The sequence below is a fragment of the Scyliorhinus torazame genome, chromosome 20 (genome assembly GCF_047496885.1).
Source record: "Scyliorhinus torazame isolate Kashiwa2021f chromosome 20, sScyTor2.1, whole genome shotgun sequence".
NCBI lineage: Eukaryota > Metazoa > Chordata > Chondrichthyes > Carcharhiniformes > Scyliorhinidae > Scyliorhinus > Scyliorhinus torazame.
The window spans coordinates 4222270-4235252 of NC_092726.1; the positions used below are offsets into that span (position 1 = coordinate 4222270).

The following is a 12983-nucleotide window of genomic DNA, read 5'->3' on the forward strand; positions in this document are numbered from 1 at the left end:
TGCTGACCGCCAGCCAGTCTGCAGCTTTGGGTGCTGCTGACCGCCAGCCAGTCTGCAGCTTTGGGTGCTGCTGACCACCAGCCAGTCTGCAGCTTTGGGTGGTGCTGCTGACCACCAGCCAGTCCGCAGCTTTGGGTGGTGCTGACCGCCAGCCAGTCCGCAGCTTTGGGTGGTGCTGCTGACCACCAGCCAGTCCGCAGCTTTGGGTGGTGCTGACCGCCAGCCAGTCTGCAGCTTTGGGTGGTGCTGCTGACCGCCAGCCAGTCCGCAGCTTTGGGTGGTGCTGACCGCCAGCCAGTCTGCAGCTTTGGGTGGTGCTGACCGCCAGCCAGTCCGCAGCTTTGGGTGGTGCTGACCGCCAGCCAGTCTGCAGCTTTGGGTGGTGCTGCTGACCGCCAGCCAGTCCGCAGCTTTGGGTGGTGCTGACCGCCAGCCAGTCTGCAGCTTTGGGTGGTGCTGACCGCCAGCCAGTCTGCAGCTTTGGGTGGTGCTGACCGCCAGCCAGTCTGCAGCTTTGGGTGGTGCTGCTGACCGCCAGCCAGTCCGCAGCTTTGGGTGGTGCTGCTGACCGCCAGCCAGTCTGCAGCTTTGGGTGGTGCTGCTGACCGCCAGCCAGTCCGCAGCTTTGGGTGCTGCTGACCGCCAGCCAGTCTGCAGCTTTGGGCGGTGCTGACCGCCAGCCAGTCCGCAGCTTTGGGTGGTGCTGACCGCCAGCCAGTCTGCAGCTTGGGGTGGTGCTGACCGCCAGCCAGTCTGCAGCTTTGGGTGGTGCTGACCGCCAGCCAGTCCGCAGCTTTGGGTGGTGCTGACCGCCAGCCAGTCCGCAGCTTTGGGTGCTGCTGACCGCCAGCCAGTCTGCAGCTTTGGGTGGTGCTGCTGACCGCCAGCCAGTCTGCAGCTTTGGGTGGTGCTGACCGCCAGCCAGTCTGCAGCTTTGGGTGCTGCTGACCGCCAGCCAGTCTGCAGCTTTGGGTGGTGCTGCTGACCGCCAGCCAGTCCGCAGCTTTGGGTGCTGCTGACCGCCAGCCAGTCTGCAGCTTTGGGTGGTGCTGACCGCCAGCCAGTCTGCAGCTTTGGGGGGTGCTGACCGCCAGCCAGTCTGCAGCTTTGGGTGGTGCTGCTGACCGCCAGCCAGTCTGCAGCTTTGGGTGGTGCTGCTGACCGCCAGCCAGTCTGCAGCATTGGGTGGTGCTGCTGACCGCCAGCCAGTCTGCAGCTTTGGGTGGTGCTGACCGCCAGCCAGTCTGCAGCTTTGGATGGTGCTGACCGCCAGCCAGTCCGCAGCTTTGGGTGGTGCTGCTGACCGCCAGCCAGTCCGCAGCTTTGGGTGGTGCTGCTGACCGCCAGCCAGTCTGCAGCTTTGGGTGGTGCTGACCGCCAGCCAGTCTGCAGCTTTGGGTGGTGCTGACCGCCAGCCAGTCTGCAGCTTTGGGTGGTGCTGACCGCCAGCCAGTCTGCAGCTTTGGGTGCTGCTGACCGCCAGCCAGTCTGCAGCTTTGGGTGCTGCTGACCGCCAGCCAGTCTGCAGCTTTGGGTGGTGCTGCTGACCGCCAGCCAGTCCGCAGCTTTGGGTGCTGCTGACCGCCAGCCAGTCTGCAGCTTTGGGTGGTGCTGACCGCCAGCCAGTCCGCAGCTTTGGGTGCTGCTGACCGCCAGCCAGTCTGCAGCTTTGGGTGGTGCTGCTGACCGCCAGCCAGTCTGCAGCTTTGGGTGCTGCTGACCACCAGCCAGTCTGCAGCTTTGGGTGGTGCTGACCGCCAGCCAGTCTGCAGCTTTGGGTGGTGCTGACCGCCAGCCAGTCTGCAGCTTTGGGTGGTGCTGACCGCCAGCCAGTCTGCAGCTTTGGGTGGTGCTGACCGCCAGCCAGTCTGCAGCTTTGGGTGGTGCTGACCGCCAGCCAGTCTGCAGCTTTGGGTGGTGCTGCTGACCGCCAGCCAGTCTGCAGCTTTGGGTGGTGCTGCTGACCACCAGCCAGTCTGCAGCTTTGGGTGGTGCTGACCGCCAGCCAGTCTGCAGCTTTGGGTGGTGCTGACCGCCAGCCAGTCTGCAGCTTTGGGTGGTGCTGACCGCCAGCCAGTCTGCAGCTTTGGGTGGTGCTGCTGACCGCCAGCCAGTCTGCAGCTTTGGGTGCTGCTGCTGACCACCAGCCAGTCTGCAGCTTTGGGCGGTGCTGCTGACCGCCAGCCAGTCTGCAGCTTTGGGTGGTGCTGCTGACCGCCAGCCAGTCTGCAGCTTTGGGTGGTGCTGCTGACCGCCAGCCGAACAGGATTCTACGGCGGGCGATCAGGGAGGCAAAGGCAAGGGCGTCCGCCCTCCTCCCCAGGAATAGATCTGGCTGGTCTGAAACCCCGAAGACCGCCACTTTCGGGCATGGCTCCACCCTCACCCCCAGTATCCCGCCCGTCTGGGGCAAGACCGGAACATGTGGGCGTGGTTGGCCGGGCCTCCTTGGCACCGCTCACATCTATCCTCCACCTCTGGGAAGAAAGTGGGCTCTATGTACCACTTTCAGTTGCGTCAGGCTGAGCCTTGCGCACGTGGAGGTGGAGTTGACCCTATGCAGTACTTCACTCCCAGGTCTTCCTCCCATTTCTTTTTTGTTGCGTCCAGTATGTTGTCGTCCCTCTCTACCAGTCGGTCATGCATGTCGCTCCAGTTTCCTTATCTAGTATGCTTGCGCCCAGTAACTCTTCCAGTAATGTCTGTCGTGGCGGTTGTGGATACGTCCTTGACTTCTTTAGTAGGAAGTTATTGAGTTGCAGGTACCTTAGCTCATTCCCCCTGGCTGGCTGGAATTTCTCGGTTAGTTCGTCTAGTGTTACATTAACACTGCAATGAGGTTACTGTGAAAAGCCCCTAGTCGCCACACTCCGGCGCCTGTTCAGGGACACAGAGGGAGAATTCAGAATGTCCAATTCACCGAACGGCACGTCTTTCGGGACTTTGGGAGGAAACCGGAGCGCCTGGAGGAAACCCACGCAGACACGGGGAGAACGTGCAGACTCCGCACAGACAGTGACCCAAGCCGGGAATCGAACCCGTTTTCAAACTTCTCCTGTCACAAGCACTATTGACCAAACACGAGGCGCAGGCAACTTATACTTTAAACTGCAGAGGTGAACATTCCCTTTTTACATTTATCCAACATTGTCCTCCCCACGGAATTGCAGTCGCTATAACAAGCTCTCCTCAGCGCCCAGCTTCAAATGTCTTTGCATTTCCCTGTTTACCGAGTAATAACGGAGAGGATTCATCTCCAGGCACTTTACTGTTTTGGGAATTCACTAACTCCATCCCCAGCAGTACAGCCTGTTCCGATGATAATAATCTTTATCAAGGTCACAAGTAGGCTTACATTAACACTGCAATGAAGTTACTGTGAAAAGCCCCTAGTCGCCACATTCCGCCGCCTGTTTGGGTACACAGAGGGAGAATTCAGAATGTCCAAATTACCTAACAGCACGTCTTTCGGGACTTGTGGGAGGAAACCGGAGCACCCGGAGGAAACCCACGCAGACACGGGGAGAACGTGCAGACTCCGCACAGACAATGACCCAAGCCGGGAATCAAACCTGGGACCCTGGAGCTGTGAAGCAGCAGTGCTAACCACTGAGCTACATGCCGCCCAGACCTCAATTCGATCTCCCCTCATTCTTCTAAACTCAACTGTACAGGCCTAAACTGTTCAATCTCTCCTCATACGACAAACCACTCATCTCTGGAATCAACCTCCTTCCGGCGGAGGCGGCCGCCATTCAGCCCATCGTATGTGCACCAGTTCTCCTTACAGGCATTGTGATTCGTTGCCACTTCCCCCCCCCCAACCCTTTCCCCGCACCCCTACACATTGTTTCTGTTCAGGTTTCCCACGGTTGCATTTGACCAGCGCGGGCCGGATGGGCCGAAGGGCCTTTTCTTCTGCTGTGCACCACTGCGACGGCATAATCGTCTCATTGCCCCCCGTGGAATTCCAGAACGGCGAGAGCTCGCAAGGGAGGCCGCTCGGCCCCTCGTATCGGGGCTGACTCCGCAAGGGGGGCAATTCAGCAACCGCCCCACCCCCCCAGCAGCACAAAACAACAATAATCCCCACCCGCGGAGAAAGAAAACAAAAGTTAAACGTGTCCCAACTGTTTTGTGTGGTTTAAATTGGAGCAGCTGGTTGTTGGTGAATTTGGGTTGCACAACCCGAATTCGGCCAGGTGCCTCCTCGCTTTAACTGGGGAGGGGGCGGGGCAAGGGAAATGGGCGGGGCTCGGGAAGGAGGCGTGACGCGGGGAGGCGGGGCCCGGCGGCCTCTGATTGGTGGCCGCCCCGCCCTCTCTCCGGCCCCGCCCCCTCTCCAGGCCCCGCCCCCTCCTCCGGGGCGAGCGGCGCTGACAAGATGGCGGGCGGCCGGAGCGGGAGGCGGTGACTGAGTGGCATGGGCGCGTTGGGCAGCCGGTTGGCGGCAGCGGCGAGCGGCCCGGCAGCGTCGGGCTGCCAGTGCGAGCGGAGGAAGCGCAAGCGGCAGCGCCGGACAGAGGAGGAGGAGGAGGAGGAGGAGAGGTCGGATGGCCAGGCCCGGGAGGCGGGCGGGCCGCGCAGGTCAGCCAATCAGAGCGCCTGGAGCCACGTGACGTCTCCCCCCCGGGGCGCCTGCGCTGCGAGGGTCGGTCACGTGCCCTCGCCCGGGAGGAGTTGGCACCCCGTCTGCTTCCAGTCAGGTCACCCATCACAGCGCCCCCTGCTGTGCGGGAGGAGGAGCAGGCCATTCAACCCATCCAGTCAATACTCACCCTCCCAAAGGAGCACCGCACCCAATCTTTTTGGACTCCATGGGACAATTTATCACGGCCAATCCACCCAACCTGCACATCTTTGGACTGTGGGAGGAAACCGGAGCACCCGGAGGAAACCCACGCAGTCACGGGGAGAACGTGCAGACTCCGCACAGACAGTGACCCAAGCCGGGAATCGAACCTGGGACCCTGGAGCTGTGAAGCAGCAGTGCTAACCACTGCACTTCCCCTGTCAGTGACGCAGGGAGAGGGACCTGGGGTCTGCACCACATCCACTGGACTCTGGTTCCTCCTCCTCCTCCCCCCCCCCCCGCCATAAACATCCGCCAGTCAAATCTGATGTCAAAACAGTCCACGCAACCCTCCTTCAGAACCTGGGGAACCAGGCGGAACTTTCTGACTCTTCAAAATGTTGTCATGGAACCTTTCAAGGTCCCAAGTCAGTTAGCACCGCTGCCTCAGAGCTGAAGGGACCCAGGTTCGATTCCCGGCTTGGGTCACTGTCTGTGCGGAGTCTGCACGTTCTCCCCGTGTGTGCGTGGGTTTCCTCCGGGTGCTCCGGTTTCCTCCCACAGTCCAAAGATGTTCGCCATTATAAATTTCCCATTGGTGTCTTGGGATGTGTAAGTTAGGTGGGGTTATGAGGATCGGGTGGGGAACTGGGCATAGGTAAGGGTGCCTCATTCTGCACTGTCGGCATTTTATACGCCTGAGGACTGTTGTCATCACTGCCCACTTTGTGAATCTGCCCAGGCCACAGGGTGACGCGACGTGGTCAGTGATGCTGGCCTGATGAACTCCCTCTCTGTGATTGAGGTGCTGGAGGAGCTGGATGCTTGAGGGATAGTGGATGCTCACAGGCAGAGGACCCTCCAGGAAGCAGACTCGCGTTTTCTTTAAGCACACACAAGGAAGGCAACGGGAACCCACCTCCTGTGTTCTTGGCCCTCGTCAGACGACTCATTGAAATTGAAAGTGAGTGCAACCTGAGGGGGAAAGAACAAGGTTCGGAGGGATTGGCAGAGGAGCTGCCCTTTGGGAGTCAGTAAGAAGTCTTACGGCACCAGGTTAAAGTCCAACAGATTTGTTTCGATATCACTAGCTTTCGGAGCGCTGCTCCTTCCTCACGTGAATGAAGAGGTATAACAAAGAACAAAGAAATTACAGCACAGGAACAGGCCCTTCGGCCCTCCAAGCCCGTGCCGACCATGCTGGCCGACTAAACTACAATCCTCTACACTTCCTGGGTCCATATCCCTCTATTCCCATCCTATTCATGTATTTGTCAAGATGCCCCTTAAACGTCACTATCGTCCCTGCTTCCACCACCCCCTCCGGTAGCGAGTTCCAGGCACCCACTACCCTCTGTGTAAAAAACTTGCCTTGTACATCTACTCTAAACCTTGCCCCTCTCACCTTAAACCTATGCCCCCTGGTAATTGACCCCTCTACGCTGGGGAAAAGCCTCTGACTATCCACTCTGTCTATGCCCCTCATAATTTTGTAGACCTCTATCAGGTCGCCCCTCAACCTCCTTCGTTCCAGTGAGAACAAACCGAGTTTATTCAACCGCTCCTCATAGCTAATACCCTCCAGAGGTAAATCTCTTCTGCACCCTCTCTAAAGCCTCCACATCCTTCTGGTACTGTGGCGACCAGAATTGAACACTATACTCCAATTGTGGCCTAACTAAGGTTCTATACAGCTGCAACATGACTTGCCAATTCTTATACTCAATGCCCCGGCCAATGAAGGCAAGCATGCCGTATGCCTTCGTGACTACCTTCTCCACCTGTGTTGCCCCTTTCAGTGACCTGTGGACCTGTACTCCTAGATCTCTTTGACTTTCAATAATCTTGAGGGTTCTACCATTCACTGTATATTCCCTACCTGCATTAGACCTTCCAAAATGCATTACCTCACATTTGTCCGGGTTAAACTCCATCTGCCATCTCTCCGCCCAGTCTCCAAACAATCTAAATCCTGCTGTATCCTCTTGACTGTCCTCATCGCTATCCGCAATTCCACCAACCTTTGTGTCGTCTGCAAACTTACTAATCAGACCAGTTACATTTTCCTCCAAATCATTTATATATACTACAAACAGCAAAGGTCCCAGCACTGATCCCTGTGGAACACCACTGGTCACAGCCCTCCAATTAGAAAAGCATCCTTCCATTGCTACTCTCTGCCTTCTATGACCTAGCCAGTTCTGTATCCACCTTGCCAGCTCACCCCTGATCCCGTGGGACTTCACTTTTTGTACCAGTCTACCATGAGGGACCTTGTCAAAGGCCTTACTGAAGTCCATATAGACAACATCCACTGCCCTACCTGCATCAATCATCTTTGTGACCTACTTGAAAAACTATCAAGTTAGTGAGACACGACCTCCCCTTCACAAAACCATGCTGCCTCTCACTAATACGTCCATTTGCTTCCAAATGGGAGTAGATCCTGTCTCGAAGAATTCTCTCCAGTAATTTCCCTACCACTGAAGTAAGGCTCACCGGCCTGTAGTTCCCTGGATTATCCTTGCTACCCTTCTTAAACAGAGGAACAACATTGACTATTCTCCAGTCCTCCGGGACATCACCTGAAGACAGTGAGGATCCAAAGGTTTCTGTCAAGGCCTCAGCAATTTCCTCTCCAGCCTCCTTCAGTATTCTGGGGTAGATCCCATCAGGCCCTGGGGACTTATCTACCTTAATATTTTTTAAGACCCCCAACACCTCATCTTTTTGGATCTCAATGTGACCCAGGCTATCTACACACCCTTCTCCAGACTCAACATCCACCAATTTCTTCTCTTTGGTGAATACTGATGCAAAGTATTCATTTAGTACCTCGCCCATTTCCTCTGGCTCCACACATAGATTCCCTTGCCTATCCTTCAGTGGGCTAACCCTTTCCCTGACTACCCTCTTGCTTTTTATGTACGTGTAAAAAGCCTTGGGATTTTCCTTAACCCTATTTGCCAATGACGTTTCGTGACCCCTTCTAGCCCTCCTGACTCCTTGCTTAAGTTCCTTCCTACTTTCCTTATATTCCACACAGGCTTCGTCTGTTCCCAGCCTTTTAGCCCTGACAAATGCCTCCTTTTTCTTTTTGACGAGGCCTACAATATCTCACGTTTTCCAAGGTTCCCGAAAATTGCCGTATTTATCCTTCTTCCTCACAGGAACATGCCGGTCCTGAATTCCTTTCAACTGACACTTGAAAGCCTCTCACATGTCAGATGATGATTTGCCCTCAAACATCCGCCCCCAATCTATGTTCTTCAGTTCCCGCCTAATATTGTCATAATTAGCCTTCCCCCAATTTCGCACATTCACCCTAGGACCACTCTTATCCTTGTCCATCAGCACTTTAAAACTTACTGAATTGTGGTCACTGTTCCCGAAATGCTCCCCTACTGAAACTTCTACCACCTGGCCGGGCTCATTCCTCAATACCAGGTCCAGTACCGCCCCTTCCCGAGTTGGACTGTCTACATATTGTTTTAAGAAGCCCTCCTGGATGCTCCTTACAAACTCCGCCCCGTCTAAGCCCCTGGCACTAAGTGAGTCCCAGTCAATATTGGGGAAGTTGAAGTCTCCCATCACCACAAGTCTGTTGTTTTTACTCTTTTCCAAAATCTGTCTACCCATCTGCTCCTCTATCTCCCGCTGGCTGTTGGGAGGCCTGTAGTAAACCCCCAACATTGTGACTGCACCCTTCTTATTCCTGATCTCCACCCATATAGCCTCACTGCCCTCTGAGGTGTCCTCCCGCAGTACAGCTGCAACATTCTCTCTAACCAATAACGCAACTCTGCCACCCCTTTTACATCCCCCTCTATCCTGCCTGAAACATCTAAATCCTGGAACGTTTAGCTGCCAATCCTGCCCTTCCCTCAACCAGGTCTCTGTAATGGCAACAACATCATAGTTCCAAGTACTAATCCAAGCACTAAGTTCATCTGCCTTACCCGTAATACTACTTGCATTAAAACATATGCACTTCAGGCCACCAGACCCGCTGTGTTCAGCAACTTCTCCCTGTCTGCTCTGCCTCAGAGCCCCACTGTCCCTATTCCCTAGTTCTCCCTCAATGCTCTCACCTTCTGACCTATTGCTCCCGTGCCCACCCCCCTGCCATACTAGTTTAAATCCTCCCGTGTGACACTAGCAAACCTCGCGGCCAGGATATTTATGCCTCTCCGGTTTAGATGCAACCCGTCCTTATATAGGTCACACCTGCCCCGGAAGAGCTCCCAGTGGTCCAGATAATGGAAACCCTCCCTCCTACACCAGCTGTTTAGCCACGTGTTTAGCTGCTCTATCTTCCTATTTCTAGCCTCACTGGCACGTGGCACAGGGAGTAATCCCGAGATTACAACCCTAGAGGTCCTGTCTTTTAACTTTCTGCCTAGATCCCTGAACTCCTGCTGCAGGACCTCATGCCCCTTCCTGCCTATGTCGTTAGTACCAATATGTACAACGACCTCTGCCTGTTTGCCCTCCCTCTTCAGGATGCCCTTTACCCGTTCAGAGACATCCTGGACCCTGGCACCAGGGAGGCAACATACCATCCTGGAGTCTCTTTCACGTCCACAGAAGCGCCTATCTGTGCCCCTGACTATAGAGTCCCCTATTACTATTGCTCTTCTGCGCTTTGACCCTCCCTTCTGAACATCAGAGCCAGCCGTGGTGCCACTGCTCTGGCTGCTACTGTTTTCCCCTGATAGGCTATCCCCCCCGACAGTATCCAAAGGGGTATACCTGTTCGAGAGGGGGACAGCCACAGGGGATTCCTGCACTGACTGCCTGCCCTTTCTGGTGGTCACCCATTTCTCTGCCTGCACCTTGGGTGTGACCACATTTACATAACTGCGATCTATGACGCTTTCCGCCACCTGCATGCTCCTAAGTGCATCCAATTGCTGCTCCAACCGAACCATGCGGTCTGTGATGAGCTCCAGTTGGGTGCACTTTCTGCAGATGAAGCCATCCGGGATGCTGGAAGCCTCCCGGACCTGCCACATCTCACAGTCAGAGCACAGCACCCCTCTAACTGACATTGCGTTAATTAAAATTAAAAGGTAAAAATTTTTTTTTTTTTTTTAAAGCTACTGTTAACTATCTGTTTCCTAGCACTAGATTTATAATATAAATGCGAAAGCTAAATATAGTAATCTCTGGCTTAGAGACCCCTCTAAATTATAATGAAGTAATTATGTTTAATTAGTTACCAATGCTTAATTTTTTTAATTTAGTGTAGATTCCCAACCAGCCACTCAGGTCACAGCTTTTCTGTGATGTCACTTCAGTTTCCCCCCCCCCCCCCCCCGACACACACAATTTGAAAACGGTATAAAAGTAAAAATCACTTACCTACCTTCTTACCTTCTGAGTGTCTTAGATGTTCGCAGGTTCTCTCCCTGACAGAGACTGGTATGTTCCAGAAACATAGATATAGACAGATTCAAAGATGCCAGACAATGCTTGGAATGCGAGCATTAGCAGGTGATTAAATCTTTACAGATCCGTACACATGAGTGTGGCCTCAACCGGGACCTGGGATTCATGTCGCATTACATTCATCCCCCACCATCTGGCCTGCGAAATCCTACCAACTGTCCTGGCTTGACAGAATTCACACCTCTTTAACCTGGGGTTACCCCATCTCTGGATCTGTAAAGATTTAATCACCTGCTAATGGTCGCATTCCAAGCATTGTTTGGCATCTTTGAATTTCTCTCTATATATGTTTCTGGAACATACCATTCACCTGAGGAAGGAGCAGTGCTCTGAAAGCTAGTGACATCGAAACAAACCTGTTGGACTTTAACCTGGTGTTGTAAGACTTCTTACTGTGCTCACCCCAGTCCAACGCCGGCATCTCCACATCTTTGGGAGTCAGTCAGCAGGGGGCAGAGATCTCAAGTCATTGTAAAAAGGATGAGAAAGAAGACGAGGAAACATTGTTTTTTTTAACCCGGAGGATGTTCGTGACTTGGTCACCGCTACGTGAAAGATACCTTCTCCTTTGCACTGAGGTCCTGTCATCGGGTCGGTGTTGGGGGGGGACACCTTCCCATTGGGGGTCAGCCCAGAGCAGAGCAGCATAAATATCCATGAGGTAGATCAAACAAAGAGATTAAACATCACATGTTGGAGGACTCAAGCAGAGAGTACTGCAGTGGTGAAATCTCACTACCAGGGGGAAGAGTTGAAGTTGAGAGGGTTCATGCATTTACTTCGAATTTACACTTAAAGTACAGCCCATTCTGCCTTGGGGTTTTGTCAGTATTTATTTGAATGGGGGTGTGATGCATGAAGGACAGACGAGGAAATGAGAGAGAGTTGTGGGGCAGTGTGCATTGAGTGTTTAGAATGGGAGAAGGCGCGAGTGCTGTACCATCCGATTGGATGGCAGTCAGGACTAAAGAAGACAGCACCTTATCCAATTCTCCCCGCGCCCCTGTTGGTAGTTTCTCTGCTCTCCTCCACACTGTGGCCTCGTATATTGGGCAGTTCCAGTCTCCAGCTGGTGACTGTGTTTCGTAAGTTGCTCACGCTGATTGCACTTCCTTGTCAGCTCTGCTCGCTGGGATGGGGCGTGAGTAGGAAAAGCGTCCTTGCAGAGACTTGACTGTCGCCAGGAGCAGAGCTCTAACACTTGTCTGCACACTCATACCTCTACCCACAGGTTCAATTGGGCTGACAAGTGGCAAGTTACACTCGCGCCACACAAGTGCCAGGTGATGACCATCTCCTACAAGAGAGGATCTAACCATCTCTCCTTGACATTCAGTGGCATCACCATCGCTGAATCCCCCACAATCAACTTCCTGGGGGTTACCATTGATCAGAAACTGAACCCAGCCATATTAGGGATGGCACCGGAGCACAGTGGTTAGCACTGTGGCTTCACAGCTCCGGGGTCCCAGGTTCGATTCCCAGCTTGGGTCACTGTCTGTGCGGAGTCTGCACGTTCTCCCCGTGTCTGCGTGGGCTTCCTCCGGGTGCTCCGATTTCCTCCCACAAGTCCCGAAAGACGTGCTTGTTAGGTGAATTGGACATTCTGAATTCTCTCTCTGTGTACCCGAACAGGCGCCGGAATGTGGCGACTAGGGGCTTTTCACAGTAACTTCATTGCAGTGTTAATGTAAGCCTACTTGTGACAATAAATATTATTATATTAATACTATGGGTACCAGGGCGGGTAAAAGGCAAGGAATCCTACGGTGAGTAACTCACCTCTTGACCCCCCCCAAAGCCTGTCCACCATCTACAAGGCACAAGTCAGGAGTGTGATGGAATACTCTCCACTTGCCTGGATGAGCGCAGCCCCAACAACACTCAAGAAGCTCGACACCATCCAGGACAAAGCAGCCCCGCTTGATTGCTCCCCTTCCACAAACATTTGCTCCCTCCACCACCGCCGCACAGTAGCAGCCGTGTGCACCACCTACAAGATGCACTGCAGGAACTCACCAAGGTTCCTAGACAGCACCTTCCAAACCCACGACCACTACCATCGAGAAGAGCAAGAGCAGCAGATACCTGGGACCCCCACCACCTGGAGGTTCCCCTCCAAGTCACTCACCACCCTGACTGGGAAATATATTGGCCGTTCCTTCACTGTCGCTGGGGCAACATCCTGGAACTCCCTCCCTAACAGCACAGTGGGTGTACCTACACCTCAGGGACTGCAGCGGTTCAAGAAGGCAGCTCACCCCCACCTTCTCAAGGGCAACTAGGGATGGGCAACAAACGCTGGCCTCACCAGCGCCGCCCACATCCCGTAAATGACTTTTTAAAAACGTTCTCTTTTATCCTGACCTGCCACTTTGAAATCTGCATGTTCCCTTGGCCATTTGGTTATTGCTGAAGGGTTAATTCTCTCCCAAAAATGTTTTGTTCATATGACAGCAGCTATGATTAATGGCCCCCATCCCTCTAAATTTGAACTGCCTTCAATTTTCTGCCAATTGTCACTTGATTGGCGTAACGGTGAAGTTTGTATCTGGAAATGAGAAGCAATGAGGTTTGGACAGTTCTATTCACATTTGGGTTTCTGGCAGGTTTTAAAGGATTGCAAAGTAGAATCGAATGATCTGACGCGGTGCCTTTGCCCTTGGTGACTTCACATCCCACCGTGCAACATTCGGAAATCGCTGAAACGTTGCCGAGGTGTTGCTGAAATCACAAGTGC

At 53.9% G+C, this 12983-nt stretch overlaps 1 protein-coding gene across 1 annotated transcript in view; it reads left to right on the top strand.

Annotated features, from left to right (window-relative positions):
- The first annotated feature begins 4346 nt into the window (after positions 1–4346).
- gmcl1 (germ cell-less, spermatogenesis associated) overlaps positions 4347–12983 on the top strand; it is a 99601-nt gene continuing 90964 nt past the window's right edge. Inside the window, exon 1 of the mRNA XM_072486098.1 lies at positions 4347–4587. Coding sequence (XP_072342199.1) covers positions 4424–4587 — 164 coding nt within the window. The 5' untranslated portion in view covers positions 4347–4423. The remainder of the gene's footprint in view (positions 4588–12983) is intronic.